The sequence below is a fragment of the Oryx dammah genome, unplaced genomic scaffold (genome assembly GCF_014754425.2).
Source record: "Oryx dammah isolate SB20612 unplaced genomic scaffold, SCBI_Odam_1.1 HiC_scaffold_23, whole genome shotgun sequence".
NCBI lineage: Eukaryota > Metazoa > Chordata > Mammalia > Artiodactyla > Bovidae > Oryx > Oryx dammah.
Window position 1 is genome coordinate 31,757,753 of NW_024070207.1, and position 16,316 is coordinate 31,774,068.

The following is a 16,316-nucleotide window of genomic DNA, read 5'->3' on the forward strand; positions in this document are numbered from 1 at the left end:
GAAGGGGAGAAAAAACATTAGCGTTTTCTAACATTCTAAGATTTAATTCAGATCAAATTCATTAAGATCCAACAATAAGTGGCATCACATTACTTCAATAAATACATATATTTGTATACCAAAATTTACATTTTAACAATAAAATGAAATCAAATTCAGTAAATCCATCACATGATTATACATAATGATGATCCATCTTCCTTAACTTTTGAATTGAAAGGAATCTGAAAACTATAGAACCCAACTTTATAAACTGAAATTTCTTAGTGATATTATAGACATCTTAGAAAATATTAGAATAGTTGACAAAAATATTGTACTAAGTAAATAGTATCTAAATATTTACAATGCTGGTGAAATGAAAACTTTACAAAATTATTAAAAAGAAGTAAATGCCTGGGTCAATGAGGAAATGCAAATAAAATAACACTTTTTCTCGAGTGAGTGCTAATAATCCCATATTAATAAAAAAGAGAAATTGAAGGCTAAATAAACACCAAAAGAAAGTAAGATAGTCCATGAATCTGGAGACCTAATGTTGTTAGATGACAGTACCCTCCAAACTGATCTACAGACTCAATGCCACCCCTATCAAAATGCCAGCTGACTAACTTCTTAGCAGAAATTGGAAAGTTGATCCTAAAATCCTCAGGGTAATGCAAGGTACACAGAATAGTCAAAATAGTCTTGAAAAGAGAACAATGTCGGAGGACTCACACTTCATGACTTTAAAACCTACTACAAAGCTACTGGCATAAGGACAGTTATGCAGATTACTGAAATAAAATTTTAAAGTCCAGAAATAAATCCTGAGACTGACAGTCATTTGATTTTTGACAAGGATATTAACCCAATTCAGCACAGAAAAACTAGTCTTTTCAACAAATGGTGCTGGGACAACTGGACATCTGTAAGCAAAACAATGAAGTTGGACCCTATCTTACATCATCATACACAATACTTTACTGAAAATGGATCAAAGACCTAAATTAAGAGCTAAAACTATAAAGCACAGAAGAAAAATTTCATAATCATGTTAGCCAAACCCTTCTTAAATATTAGACCAAAGGCACAAGATGAAAGAAAGAATAAGTTTGACTTATCCAAAATTAAAACTTTGTTCTTGAATCCATTAAGAAAGTGAAAAGATAATCCGCAGAATGGGGGAAAATATTTGCAAATTATGCATCTGATACAGACTTTATGCCCAGAAAGATAAAGAACTGTAATTCTGTAATTTTAAAAATCCAAACAACCCAATTTAAAATATAGGTAAAGGATTGGAATAAGTGCTATATAGAAGATACACAAATGGCCTATATAGCACACGCAAAGATGATCAATGTAATTGTCCACAAAGGAAACAGAAATCAAAACCACAAGAAGATACCACTTCACTCCCACTAAGATGGCTATAATAAAAAAAAGTATAGACAATAACAAAAGCTAGCAAGAATTCGGAGAAATGGAATGCTAAACCACTGCTAGGAAAAATGTAAAATGGTGCTGTCACATTGAAAATAAAGTTTGGTAGCTCCTCAAAAGGTTAAAGAGTTAAATGACCTTGCAACTTAACTCTTAGGTATGTTACCCAAGAGAAATAAAAACAAACATCCAAACAAAACCTTATTCAATAATAATCATATAACAGCATTATTCACAAAAGTCAAAAGGTAAAAACAAACTACAGGTACATCAAGGGATGAACAGATAAAAAAAATATGGTCTATCCAGACAATGGAATGTAATATTATTTGGCAATAAAAAATAATGAAGTTGTAACACATGCCACACACCATGGATGAACCTTAAAAACATTATGCTAAACCAAATAAGCCACTCAAAAACAATCATATATGTGTATGACTTCATTTGCATGAAATATCCAGAATAGGCAAATTTATAGAAAGTAGATTCATGGTTGCCTAGACTTTCAGTCAGGTGAGGAGAAAGTGATTGCTAATGGCATGAGGTTTTTTTCTGGGGATGGAAAAAATTCTAAAATCTGACTGTGGTGATGGCTGCACAACTCTTGTGAATGTACTAAAAACCATTAAATGTATACTTTATAACAGTGAATTTCATGGTTTGTGAAGTATACCTCAATACAGTAATTTTTTTTTAAAAAAGATGAGAACTAAAAAATAACAGTAGTACTGAGACCTCCCTGGCAGTCCAGTGGTTAAGACTCTGCACTTCAACTGCAGTGGGAGCAGATTTGACTTTTGCTTGGAGGAACTAAGACCCCGCATGCTGCACAGCTCAGCAAATAAATAAAAGCAGTACTATATTCCTTTATGGACAGCAGAGGAAACCACAAGACAGACAAAAACAATTTTAAAATAAAATTTTAAAATTAGGGTGATAAAAAACAGCTAATATAAAAATAAAAACTCAGGAAGGAAAATGTTTTTTAAGTTAAATACATATGGAATCTGAGTATGAAGTGAATTAATAAAATATATACAACTTGATGTACAAAAAAAGAAAAAGGAAATACTATTTAAGAATTATCTGGCTCATGGAGACTGACTGGACATTTTCTTTAAAAAATGCTTAATTTCTAGATTTTCATCTTTTTCTATACTTTACAGCAGCTTGTATATGTCAACCAACTCAATTTATGAAAGAAACATTTTTAAGATGATTTTCAAATATGATACAAGCAATAAATATCAAGAGAATATATTATGTGACTATGGGAAGTTTAAAAACATGGCCCCAAGTTGTTTGACATTGCTCCTCAAAAAGAAGTGAAGTCTATGTCCCCTTCTCTAGAACAGAGTGCAGTAAAAATCATGCTTCCAAGATTAGGTCATAGAAGGCTATTCAACTTTTGCACTGGGTTCTCGCAGCCCTATGGTATGGAACTAGACACTTCCTCTCAGTACAGTCTCTCTACCCCAGAAGCTACTTCTTACAGTAAAGTAAGAAGCCAAGTCACATGGAAGGACCATTTGTAGGTACTTAATGACACCACCCTTATGGCAGAAAGTGAAGAGGAACTAAAAAGCCTCTTGATGAAAGTGAAAGAGGAGAGTGAAAAAGTTGGCTTAAAGCTCAACATTCAGAAAACGAAGATCATGGCATCTGGTCTCACCACTTCATGGCAGATAGATGGGGAAACAGTGGAAACAGTGTCAGACTTTATTTTTGGGGGCTCCAAAATCATTGCAGATGGTGATTGCAGCCATGAAATTAAAAGACGCTTACTCCTTGGAAGTAAAGTTATGACCAACCTAGATAGCATATTCAACAGCAGAGATATTACTTTGCCAACAAAGGTCCGTCTAGTCAAGGCTATGGTTTTTCCTGTGGTCATGTATGGATGTGAGAGTTGGACTGTGAAGAAAGCTGAGCGCCAAAGAATTAAACTGAGGTGTTGGAGAAGACTCTTGAGAGTCCCTTGGACTGTAAAGAGATCCAACCAGTCTATTCTAAAGGAGATCAGTCCTGGGTGTTCACTGGAGGGACTGATGCTGAAGCTGAAACTCCAATACTTTGGCCACCTCATGCGAAGAGTTGACTCATTGGAAAAGACTCTGATGCTGGGAAGGATTGGGGGCAGGAGGAGAAGGGGAGACAGAGGATGAGATGGCTGGATAGCATCACCAACTCAATGGATGTGAGTCTGAGTGAACTCTGGGAGTTGGTGATGGACAGGGAGGCCTGGCATGCTGTGATTCATGGGGTTGCAAAGAGTCAGACATGACTGAGCGACTGAACTGAACTGAAGGTAACAGTTCTAGGTGAGCCCAGCCTTCAAGTCACTCCTGACTAGGCACCAAACATGAATAAAGAAGTCTCCAGATGATCACAGTCCCTGCTTTTGTCACCTCCAGGCATTAAAGCTATCTCACCTAAGACTCCAGGCATCATCGACGGAAGCATAGAAGAGATAACCCTATTTACCTCTGTATGAATTCTAGATCCACAGGATTACTAAGCATAATATAAAAAAATGGTTGTTCTTTTACATCACTTAGTTTGGGGTGTTTGTTATGCAGCAATTGATTAAGTACAACAAGGGCTATTCTCATCAACAAGGATACAAAAATATTTAATGAAATCTTACAAAATATCACCACGTCTTATCAAAAAGTTATTCATGAAGCTCAAAACAGAATTTATACTAGAATTTATATAAGGCCACTGTAATAAATACAAATAAAATACAAACAGTAAACAATACAAGCTATCATGATGAAATATATTTAAAAATTTAACCATCAAATTGTATACTAAAACCTCATTCAATAAAATTCAACATCTATTATATAATAGAACTAGGGGCACATGCATGATTTCTTCTTTTTAAAGAATTATTTTAAAACTGACAGTGAGTCCTGTACTTATTCACTCTCACTTATAATTACCGGAATAGGGATATCCTAGGCTCAGAAGTTAAAAGCGTCTGCCTGCAATGCGGGAGACCCGGGTTCAATCCCTGGGTCGGGAAGATCCCCTGGAGAAGGAAATGGCAACCCACTCCAGTACTCTTGCCTGGAGAATCCCATGGAGGGAGGAGCCTGGTAGGCTACAGTCCATGGTGTCACAAAGAGTCGGACATGACTGAGCGACAAACTACTAGGGATACAAAAAAACGAATAATACACAGTCCTTGATCTAGGCATTAACAATCTAGAAGCAAATTCGGACATGTGCATAACTGTAATATACTGAAAAGAGAAAAGTAAGAAATACATTCAAGGAGAGAAGGAGACAGAATCCAAGAATGTTCCCCACTAAAAGAGTGACATTTGAATTAGTCAATCCTGTGTGATATGGAAGGGAGAAAAATAAGACTACTTCAGGCAGTAAGAAAAACAAAAAGCAAGGTCTAGGGGCAGAGAACATATGGTGGCTAGAGAACAGCAAGCATGCCATAAGGAAGCCAGGGCTGGGCTGTTAGATAAGGAAGGACTCTTAGAAGGTTGTCAACAGAAGACTCTCTTGATCAAATCTGGTATTAGAAAGATAACATAAGTGGGAGTACACAAAACAAATTAGAGGTGGAGAGATGATTCAGGGAAATCAATGGATACTGTGGATATACTGCTTTTAAGGGGGAAAGCACATTTAGAAGACAAATGGCATAAAAGTACAATCTCAACATATGACAAACCATAAGCAACACAAAAATAAGGAAAATGTTCACTGATATACCATTAACAAAAAGAAATATAAAGCTAAGCCCTCACATTTCCTATTAAAAATTTCTGATGTGCCAAAAAGTTAATTGAAAAAAAAAAAAACCTACAACTAGACAAAAATAGAATAGCCTAATTAGGTGTAGATATAAGTTGAGATTTCTGATGGTAACAAAAATGACAAAATATCAGAGAAAAAGATTAACACATTTAACCACTTAGAACAGAATATTACAGACAAAAAGTACAATATAAATATAAAAAGGAAAGTAACGAAATGGATATGACAGAGATAATTTCTCTCTTCAATAAAATTAATCCAAAATGGGAACTAGAGAGGGCAGGATAATTTTTGAAATTAGGAAATGACTAAATAAACCATAGCACAGTATTATAAGATGACATTATTTTTTTTTTAATGTGTACACAAAACAATAATTTAAAATATTAAAGAAATAAAATCCACATCCTAACTACAACTATATGAAAGCTAACCATATATGAATAAATGAGTTAATTCAAATTCAAGAAACTACACTGCACTATACAATTGGTGATGGTTCAAAAGCTAACAATCCCTTACATGTAAAAAAATTTTATTTATTAGTTTCTATTAATACTTTATAATAATTTCATTAAACATGTATATTGAGTATAGTGTTGATTCAATTTTTAAAAACTACATGGGTATAAAGCCAAAAAGTTTCTGTTGTCATAAAAATATGAAGAAAAAAAATTAGGATAATTTGACATGGGTGACTCTAACTTTGTACTTCTGTGCTAAGAAACAGCACAAGTAATAAAATCTGGAATAGACAACAGTGATCAAAATAATTCACTCAAGTGGATAGTGATTACATTAGGTCACTCAACCAAGAATTCTGTATGTGTAAAGAATTTCATGTTTTAACAGCCACTATATAAATTCAGAGGAAACTGAAACATCACAGTCAGGGTTTATAGCAGCATATTTTTTGACCAAATAATTTTTTGTGAGATGCCATTAAAAAAATAATACAGAAGAAAATGACTCAAGACACAGCTTAAAGGTCTTATGTCTGAACTGACAGATTCCTAGTTTCCCGACTAGTTTGTTGCTTTTTTATAGTAAGTAGTGTGAAAAAATTTGTTTACATATTAGAAAAATCAGGAATATATTTTAAATAACTCACTAAAGTTCACAATGTACAAATGAACTGGAAGAACACAATAAACATTACCTGCATAGCACTCTTGCCCATTTTAACAACTTCAAACAACATCATGTTTTCCACTCCATTCTGCTGATGATGACCATTCATTCGGTTTGGACCAGAAGGAGGTTTTCCTCCTCCATTTCCACCTTTGCCCTTCTCTCCTGGACCTTTTTTGCCTTTTTTACAAGTCTGCATGAAGATACAAATTGATTTAAGTTATATCCTTATCCTTGAGAGTTCAAAATAAAGCTACAGAAGCAGCTGATAGGGTGCATAATTATAAAATACTCAAACCTGACCTAAAGCAGAGTGCCATACACATGTCATAGTAAAATTATATGGTTATGACAGCCTCTCTGTGGTACCGATTTTTTTCACTTATACTGCCATATACCTCATGTAACACTGCAGTTTGGAGCACCGTCTCTGTAGATTTGACAGACTACTGGGTCCCAAATTTCTACTCCTGTTAGCTGAGGAATCTTCGGCATATTACTTAACCACACTGTGCTTCAGAGAGATTTTCTAATTTGCAAAGTGAGGATAAAAGTAAAAAAAGAAAAAAGTGTCTACTTCATAGGATTGTTGCTTTAGGGTACAGACTGTAGTGGGCAGCAGCAATAACAAAACTGTGAAATAATTAACTTGTAATTAGTTCAACATTTTAACTTGATGTCTATCGTTAGTCATAAATCACTGCACTGAATTGACAATTCTAAGAAGTATGAATGGGTATATCCATCTCATTTTTGTTCTGGGCCCTCCCATCAACACTTATTTATCATGAAAATTCAATTAACAAATACTATGGAAGTGAAGCCCCTTTATAAGAAAGTTGTCAATGTTGGGTGTGGAGACTTCATAATCAGTGAAACAGTTGCCCACATGCCCCAGATATAAAACACCTCCAATTTATACATTATTTTTTAAAAAAAGTCACTCCTCATTTCAAAGTTCTCTTTTCTAAAATGCCAGAGTTGTATTAAAATCTTTACAGATTAGACCAGATGATTGAGGGTCTCTTCTAGATCTACACATTTCTATGATCTAGAGCAAACTTTCTGTGAAGCATCAGACAGTAAATACTTTCAAGGCTCTGCAGGCCACATATTGTCTCTGTCAATATTCTTTACCTTTACTATCCTTAAAAAATGTAAAAACCATTCTTAACTCATGGGTAGTATAAAAACAGGCCATAGTTTGCAGATCGCTGGTCAGCCACTTCCACTGACTGTATGTTTCCATGCTTTGTTCTATAAAGGGTTCTTTCTCCTTCAAGAATCTAAAACCACTCTACTCTTAGGAAATACTTCAAATCCCTTCCTAACCAATGAGAGATACTACTTGTTAATTTACCTTATTTTGTTAATGATATTCAGTCTTTGTGAACCTAAGTCACTAATTCGTAATTGAAGAAAGAAAGGCTTTTGTCTCCAGCAAAAAAAAAAAGAAGAAAAAATTCAGAGATAAGGATAAAAGAAAAGCTCAGCTACAAAGTATACACTAGAAAAGTATGAAACGTTCATGTTAATTAACATAGAGCTATATATTTGCAATTTATCTATCATATGCCTCAATATTCCCTGTTGGTATGAAAAACTAATTAGTACAATTAAAATGGTTCAATGGATATGCTGTGCTACAAAAAACAATGTGCAAAGGCAGACAATATTGGGAAGGACAAGAAGTAAACAAGCTAATCTTATAGGGGGAAAAACCTATTAAGAAAAGACTATGAGGTAGTATATACTATAGTGGATTAAGAGTACCATCTTTAGCAAATGTGGGTTCAATTCCTCAACCATTAAGCTTCAAGAGATCTCAGTTTACTGTCTATAAAAATAAGCAAGTTTTCTAATCTACGGCATTGTTCAAATGTTAGATAACAGGTAAAATTATTAGCACAGTGCATCAAACATACATGGTATAGGGTCAAAATATGATTACTGTTATAATAAATCTTTGATCTGACCCCCTAATAACCAAGGGCAGTGACTACTCTATTCAGATGCCACTATAAGTCTTATCTCAACTTGCAAATTAAATCAAAGCCAAAAGCAGAATTTCAGTTTTGAAAGATGGCTGCAGGACCAATAAAAAATTATTTTCTAATGAATAACTGTTAACTACCTACTAGAATTATGGCTGTATTTGGATAGTCATGAGTTAACATGTGTATTCGTTCACATGTTCTCTCTCATACTACTACGTTTTAAGAGACTAAGAGTGCATAGGAAATATGAAACACATGGATTATGTGCACTCTAAAAAGATATTCCAAGGACTAGCTAAATAAATTATGTTTGATATATAAAATGTGATACTATGGGACTTCCCTGGTAGTCCAGTGGTTGGGACTCCGTGCTCCCAATGCAGGGGAGCCAGGTTTGATCCCTGGTCAGGGAGCTAGATCCCACATGCCACAACTGAGACCCAGTGCAGTCAAATAAATAAAAATTTTTTTAAAAATGTGATACTATGACACCATCAAAAATTATAGAGAGGAAAAATTCACTGATAGGAAAGCTTCTGACAACATACCATTAAGTTTTAAAAGCAAATGAAACAGTTTGCATAGTTTGATTCCATTTAAGTAAAATTCTACATGCATGTTTATATATGTGTATATGTTCATCAAAATGTTTACATATTTAAAATGAGAAGTTTTTACCTTGTTCATCATACATTTCAGCATTATTTAGACATTTTTAAGTAAATGTGTCATGAGAAATATGAATCCAAAATTCATTTTGGCAAAGAAAATGCTGAACAAAAAGAGTCATCTTTTGCACAATGTATTTACACATGCACAGAGTCAAAGGTACTTTCCAAAATAATTTAACCATTCACTAAGTTATCCACATCTCTCAGGCTATCCACTCAAACTCTAAACTTACATTCTATTGACTCAGAACTTCACTTTGTTCGTTTTTATCCTTGACATTATTCATAAACAGTCATTGTCAATAGTAAACCTCATAGGTTACGTTTTTAGGGTGCTTTAGAGAAATTTACCAATTTGCTTTATATTGGACTACTCGTGTCAATAAAAATAAAACCAACAGAATATCATATTTTGCTTTAGCATACAATGCTTTATAAAATAAACTACTGGAAATAATGACTTATTAATTCCAACTTTATAGTAGTAGAAGTAGAGAATCAAAAGGTATTTGGTCTAGAAGTCAAAGAAACCACATGTGTTCAAAGGTTTACCATACTTATCAGTGGAAAAAGCATTTTTTAAAGAAAACAACATCTGAGATGTAACTAAAAATACTATATATATGCATATATATATTCATATGTGTAATTATGATCTTAAGAACCAAAATAAAGACACATATTCTGTACACATATTCTGCACATATATTCTGTACATACTTTTCCTTTGCCTTGCTTTTGGTTTTTTCCTTCAATGTCTTCAAAATCTGTGTCAGAAGAAAAGTGTGTTTCTGACTCCCTATGACAAAAAGATAAGCAATTATTTAAAAGCTGTCTTAGAAATGTAAATGGAGTTTCTAAATTTTGCCATATTTTCTAAAAGAAAGGCCAGGTTAACTCATTACAAAACTACATTAGTATTAAATGTAATTAAGATGCTTTTCCAAAGTATCATATCACAGCATATTACCAAACATATAAAATTATATAACACAAAAACATGGTCTCAAGAGATGTATAGAACAGACTTTTGGACTCTGTAGGAGAGGGAGAGGGTGGGATGATTTGAGAGAATGGCATTGAAACATGTATAATAAATATCATGTAAGAAACGAATCGCCAGTCTAGGTTCGATCCAGGATACAGGATGTTTGGGGCTGGTGCACTGGGATGACCCAGAGAGATGGTATGGGGAGGGAGGAGGGAGGGGGGTTCAGGATTGGGAACTCATGTACACCCGTGGCGGATTCATGTTGATGTATGGCAAAACCAATACAGTATTGTAAAGTAAAATAAAGTAAAATTTAAAAGAAAAACAAAAAAAATTATATAACACAAAAACATTAATCTAAAACACAAATGTCTAAACATTTCTCTTGTTAACTTTTAACCAGAGTATAGAAATGAAAACAGGGGCTCTCAAACTTCTAACTTCAGGAACTGTGCTGTTCTATTAGAATGGCTGGTTTCATTTTTTGATTCAGAGATCATGGTGCTCAGGTAAAACTGTATTTTAGCACTAGGTATGAGATAACCTTTATTAGGTAATTTTAGCAATATTACGGTTCTTATGACCTTTCCTACATCATCCCAAAATATTTATAAATCCAAGTATAACATGTATTTCTGAAAGACTATATAGAAACATTTTTACAAACTAAATCATTTGAAATGGAGTATGGAAGTATGCTAACTGATCAAAATCTTTTATAAAGTAAAAAGGTAGTGAGCTAGTCAAGAGAACTGTTTCTAGTTAATACAGTACTAGGAAACTGTGTGACCCTGAACAACTGACAACCTCTCAATCTTCACATTTACAAATAATATTTATGCAGGAAAGAAGGAACTCTCTGAAGTCTCTTTAATCTCTAAGACACCAATTTATAGTTCTCATTTTGCCCCTCATTTTGGAGTAGAAGGGGTGCTGTGTATAATCCATATTTTCTAGGGCGTAGTGGAAGTGTGCATATGTGCTTAGCTCAGTCGTGTTCGACTCTTGCGACCCCATAGACTACTGTAGTCTGCCAGGCTCCTCCGTCCATGGGAGTTTCCAGGCAAGAATACTGGAGTGGGTTGCCACTTCCTTTTCCAGGGGATCTTCCTGACCCAGGGATGGAACCCAGGTCTTCTGCTTTGCAGGCAGACTTTTTACTGACTTAGCTACGAGGGAAGCCCAAGGGATAATGGAAGTAAATCAATTTAAATATACATGGGTGATGCTTCCTATATATGTAAAACCGGGTCCATCTATCTAAATAGCAGTAACATACCCACCCTTAAATGCTTAAAGCAAGGCATACTTGGTATTTGGGTCATTCACAAAGGCTTTTAGAATTGAAAAACACATAAAAGATAAAAGTTGTACCATTTTCAATGTGTAAAACTATTATCAGTTTTGTTTTTAAAATAAATAGAATCCAAGTGAAAGGCTATATTTCTAAAGCTGCTGCTGCTGCTGCTAAGTCGCCTCAGTCGTGTCCGACTCTGTGAGACCCCATAGACGGCAGCCCAACAGGCTCCCCTGTCCCTGGGATTCTCCAGGCAAGAACATTGGAGTGGGTTGCCATTGCCTTCTCCAATGCATGAAAGTGAAAGTGAAGTTGTTCAGTCGTGTCTGACTCTTCGCGACCCCATGGACTGCAGCCTACCAGGCTCTTCCATCCACGGGATATTCCAGGCAAGAGTACTGGAGTGGGTTGCCATTGCCTTCTCCGATTTCTAAAGTTGTTGCTGCTGCTGCAACAACACAGTCATGTCTGACTCTGTGCGACCCCATAGACAGCAGCCCACTAGGCTTTGCTAGTCTTCTCTAATTAAACTTCTTCTATTTCCATTTTTATTGCTATAATAACCAGTTGTCCAGAGGCTGTGAGTTAGGAATACTTTTTATAAATGTAAAATAATGGCTAAGATGCTAGCAGTGTAAAAAATTACTATTTATAGCAGTTACCTACCAAGTTATGTAAGCAATGTATTGAAGATACTGGCAATCCTAACTATGTCCTACAATGCTGCAAGGAAAATAGCTTGTAATAAGCACCATTTCCCATAGTTAATGCACCAAAACCTGAATGACTACTTAATATTAACCCTGAAACTCACACCTCTTACATCTTAAGACTGCTGTCATCAATAATCTTCCCACATGCCTAAATGGCTTTCCAAAAAAAAAAAAATTGAAAATGTTTTTAAACATCCTGGCATGTAAGTAATACTTTTTTCTTCCCCAAGATATCTGTGAGACACTAGCTCCCTTAGAAAGCTCAGCAAATGCTCCAAGTCAGCAATCACTAGTCTTTGCCAATATTCCAATGCCCAAAGAGTAATCAATGGCTCAATTACATTCTTAATTCTCATCTCCAGGCTATCCCAACTAAAAGAATGAGCCACTACAGATTTATTACTAACTGGAAAACCTTCTGAAGAAAACTGGAGTAATCAGGGTGACAGTCTAAAAAATCCCAAACCAGAGAAAAAATATTCTTCTGAGTCTGTCTTTCTCTATCGCTTCCCTTTGTTTTTAAGATCAAAACAACAACAAAAATCTATCCTAGGTGAAATTACAATATGCCAATATGTTCACAGAGTATACTGGGTTAACCTTTTAGTGGCCTGAAACTTCAGTCATCTGTCACAGGAATGAATCTTCCACTCCTTTTTCTTTACCCTGCCCCAACCTCACATACCCAATCAAATGCTGCCTAGTTTACCTCCACAACAGCAATTTCCTCTTATCTATTATCCTATTTCCACCTGATGCGAAAAACTGACTCATTGGAAAAGACCCTGATGCTGGGCAAGATTGAAGGCAGGAGAAGGGGACGACAGAGGATGAGATGGTTGGATGGTATCACCAAATCGATGTACGTGAGTTTGAGCAAGCCCTGGGAGTTGGTAAAGGACAGGGAAGCCTGGTGTGCTGCAGTCTATGGGGATGCAGAGTCAGACACGACTGAGCAACTGAACTGAACTGATTATCCTATTTCAGGTCCTAATTACTCGAGCTATTCTAATAGTCAGTACTCTATAACAAAAACTTTTAAAATTATCTCTACTGTATTAATGCATTCAAGAAACTTCATAATAATAGTCAAACCAAAAATTAATTTTTTAAAGATTATCCCATATCCTCCCCCTCAAAGAAACTAAAAGAAAAACAAGAAGCTTTCCTCAAGAAACTAAGAAGAGTCAATATAAACTGGGACTAAAATCATATTAAAAAACATGCTCTGAAATACTGGTAATAAATAACCTAGTAGACTCAATCCCCTGAAAATGATAAAATTACTTTTTAAATGAAAATCTATAGAATATCCAAAGCAGACACCAGACACCAATATGTACGAATATATCTGTCGTTTTCAAAATTTTTAGCAACCAGGATCTGTTTTAAAATCAAGTCTTTTAAAGATTCTAATAGCAAACACAGTGTGGTATATGTGTGTGTAAAGTTAACAGGGTCCACGAGCAGTTTAAAGGTTCACTCTTCACTTAGGCATCTCATGAAACTGGAGCTTAGAATGAAAATCACTACTGCAAATAGTAGCTCAAATTCTTTCCTACATGAAACACTAAAGAGTAATGAGAATAAAAGTTGAGGAAGGCATATAGGTAGCTTTTAAGACAAGGGTAAAGAAAATACCTATGTTGAAATCACTTTATGAACCAATGAGCATGTAATTTGTTTCTGGGGAAAAAACGGAGAGCATGTCTTAACCTCCTACATCTGTTTCAGTTTGTCACTTGATTTTAAACAGAAATCTGACAATCTGACATTACATCCTAAATACTATTGCATGGTATATATTCCTTACTAATGAGAACATGTAACATTTTAAGAATTTCATGACACTCCCTTCAAAACAGTTGTTATTGTAAAACCAAGTATGGACTCGAAGAACTGAACAGCAAAAATAATAAATTCTCCAGTATCTAAATTACAAAATAAGCACACTACAAAAAAAGGCATGGAATTACTATTACAGAATCCAGTAAGCATTGGTATAAACTATTTCCAAGTATGCATGCTATCTTATACTGAAACACTGTATCTTCTCAAGCAGAAGTAACTTTAACTGAAGTTAATACAGTTCCCATTTTGTGGAAAAAAAAAAGTATTTAGAAATTATCATAATATACTTACTGAAGTAGATTAAAATCAGTTGGTATTTCTGGAGCTGCTATCATTTCTTTATCATCTTCTGTAACGCCCCAATGTCAGAAATGTAGTCATATATTTATGTGGGTAAAATGATGGTTTGTTTCTTTCTTCTAAGGCAGACAATTCCTTTAAAAAGGATGGGGGGTGGGGGAGAAGAAATGCCATATTATAAACACACCAAAAATGTTGGGGAGGGTATCTACCCAAAAACTAAATTTCCAAGTGTCTGCTAAAGTGTTTTAGTTAATAAGGATTTCTATCCTTTGCATTTGACTGCTTTTTCTAGATATGGATTTGCTGCAACTGTTGTAGCCCCACAATAGTAACAACAAATACAAAGAAAGAAGCTTCTATCACAATCATTTTTTAGAATTTGTTATAATTCTCTAGTATGCCTTAAAAAAGACAGATGCCCTAACTGGAAACACAATGTGACTTTTACTCATTGTAAAATCTTTATGACAAGTTTAAACCGTAATACAAAATGCCTAAAAATTCTCTAGCTTTTGCTTATGATGTATAGTTAAAAGGAGCTAATTTTTAAAATCTAAGATATAATTTTGAAACATTTTAAAAACAGATTCTATCACAGAAAAAAAATAGAGATCCAAAGCCTGTTTTTTAATAACTAACTACTTTATGATAATACCACCTGTATTTAACAGGAAAACGGAAAAAAAAATGTTAGCCCAGATTGATCTATTCCTTCAAGGAACTTATAATCAATTTAAATACCAGTAATGTCATACGAACAACAGATGAATGCATTTGTGACCAAACTAAGCCTGGCCATAGGAAGATGCAAATTCTCAGTAAGAGGGTGATCTAAAAAAGCAAATGAAAAGCCTATAAAAGAGAAAATAGGCTGGGTCTGAAGCTCTTAATCTTATGTATAACTTTGTTTTAAAACTTTATGCTTTTATTTCCAAGTGAATCTTATACTTGGTGGCCACCTAAAGACTAAACATATCAAATTAATTAATAAATCTTCAAATACCACATAGTGATGAGAAGTTCTTCTCATGAATGATCTTCTAAATTGAAATGATCAATTTTTCCATTAATTTTAAATCTCTAAAACACATCATAAATGGCTGCTGCTGCTGCTGTGTCGCTTCAGTTATGTCCGACTCTGTGCGACCCCACACACGAAAGCCCACCAGGCTCCCCTGTCCCTGGGGTTCTCCAGGCAAGAACACTGGAGCGGGTTGCCATTTCCTTCTCCAATGCATGACAGTGAATGGCTACTAATATGTAATTGATATACCAACATTCAAAACACTGCATTTCCTTGCTTACTCTAATTAAGCTACTATGTACAGCAGAATAATGAAGAGGAGAAACAAGGATCAATAATACACAAAACAGGCACTAATCAAGGGTTATCTATAGCACCACTTTGAGTTTTCTTTTTCTCTGAAGAATACTCATATTGTAAAATCTTTATTAGGTATGACTGGTAGAATGGTCTTCTCACACTAAATCATGCTGCAAATACTGATCCCAGGATTGTTACCCTTCAAGACTACTAATTTTTAATCTGGTTTTATTTTTATTGTAATCTAAGGAACTATATAAGTAGTATATCCGAGTTGAGACTTGTCATCACATGTAGGATACACTTCAGCCTCCTAAAAATCCCAACTTATTTTTTTTATTTATTTTGAGCTGTGCTGGGTCTTCATTGATGCATGGCTTTCTTCTCTAGTTGCAGCAAGCAGAAGCTACTCTCTAGTTGCAGTGCACGAGCTTCTCATTGCAGTAGCTTCTCTTGTTACAGAGTATGGGCTCTAGGTACGTGGATTTCAGTATTTGCAGCATGTGGGCTCTAGAGAGCAGGCTCAGTGATTGTGGCAGATGGGCTTAGTGGCTCTGTGTCATATGGGATCTTCCCAGACCAAGGATCGAACCCATGTCTCCTGCATTGGTAGGTGGATTCTTTACCACTGACTGAGCCACCAGGGAAGCCCCCAACTTATTTTAGAAAGAAAACTATTTTTAAAAAAGAAAACTATTTTGATTTTTATTTAGTGAGTTGGAGAGGTATAGAGTTAATCAGTTCTAATCAACACATCATCTATACGGCAAAATGGAAATAAAGACTTGCTGTGTCCGTTTCCCTACCTGCCCCCACCCCTTCGTTTG

General features: G+C 34.9%; 1 protein-coding gene across 3 annotated transcripts in view; it reads right to left on the reverse strand.

The window, feature by feature from the left end:
• Positions 1-16,316, reverse strand: part of STAG2 (stromal antigen 2) — a 131,601-nt gene that overhangs the window by 66,972 nt on the left and 48,313 nt on the right. For all 3 annotated transcript variants that reach the window (XM_040265208.1, XM_040265210.1, XM_040265209.1), the window contains exons 2-4: positions 14,154-14,297; positions 9,731-9,809; positions 6,371-6,535 (exon numbers count right to left, since the gene is read on the reverse strand). In XM_040265208.1, the coding sequence (XP_040121142.1) occupies positions 6,371-6,535; positions 9,731-9,809; positions 14,154-14,197 (288 nt within the window). In that variant the 5' untranslated portion in view covers positions 14,198-14,297. The remainder of the gene's footprint in view (positions 1-6,370; positions 6,536-9,730; positions 9,810-14,153; positions 14,298-16,316) is intronic.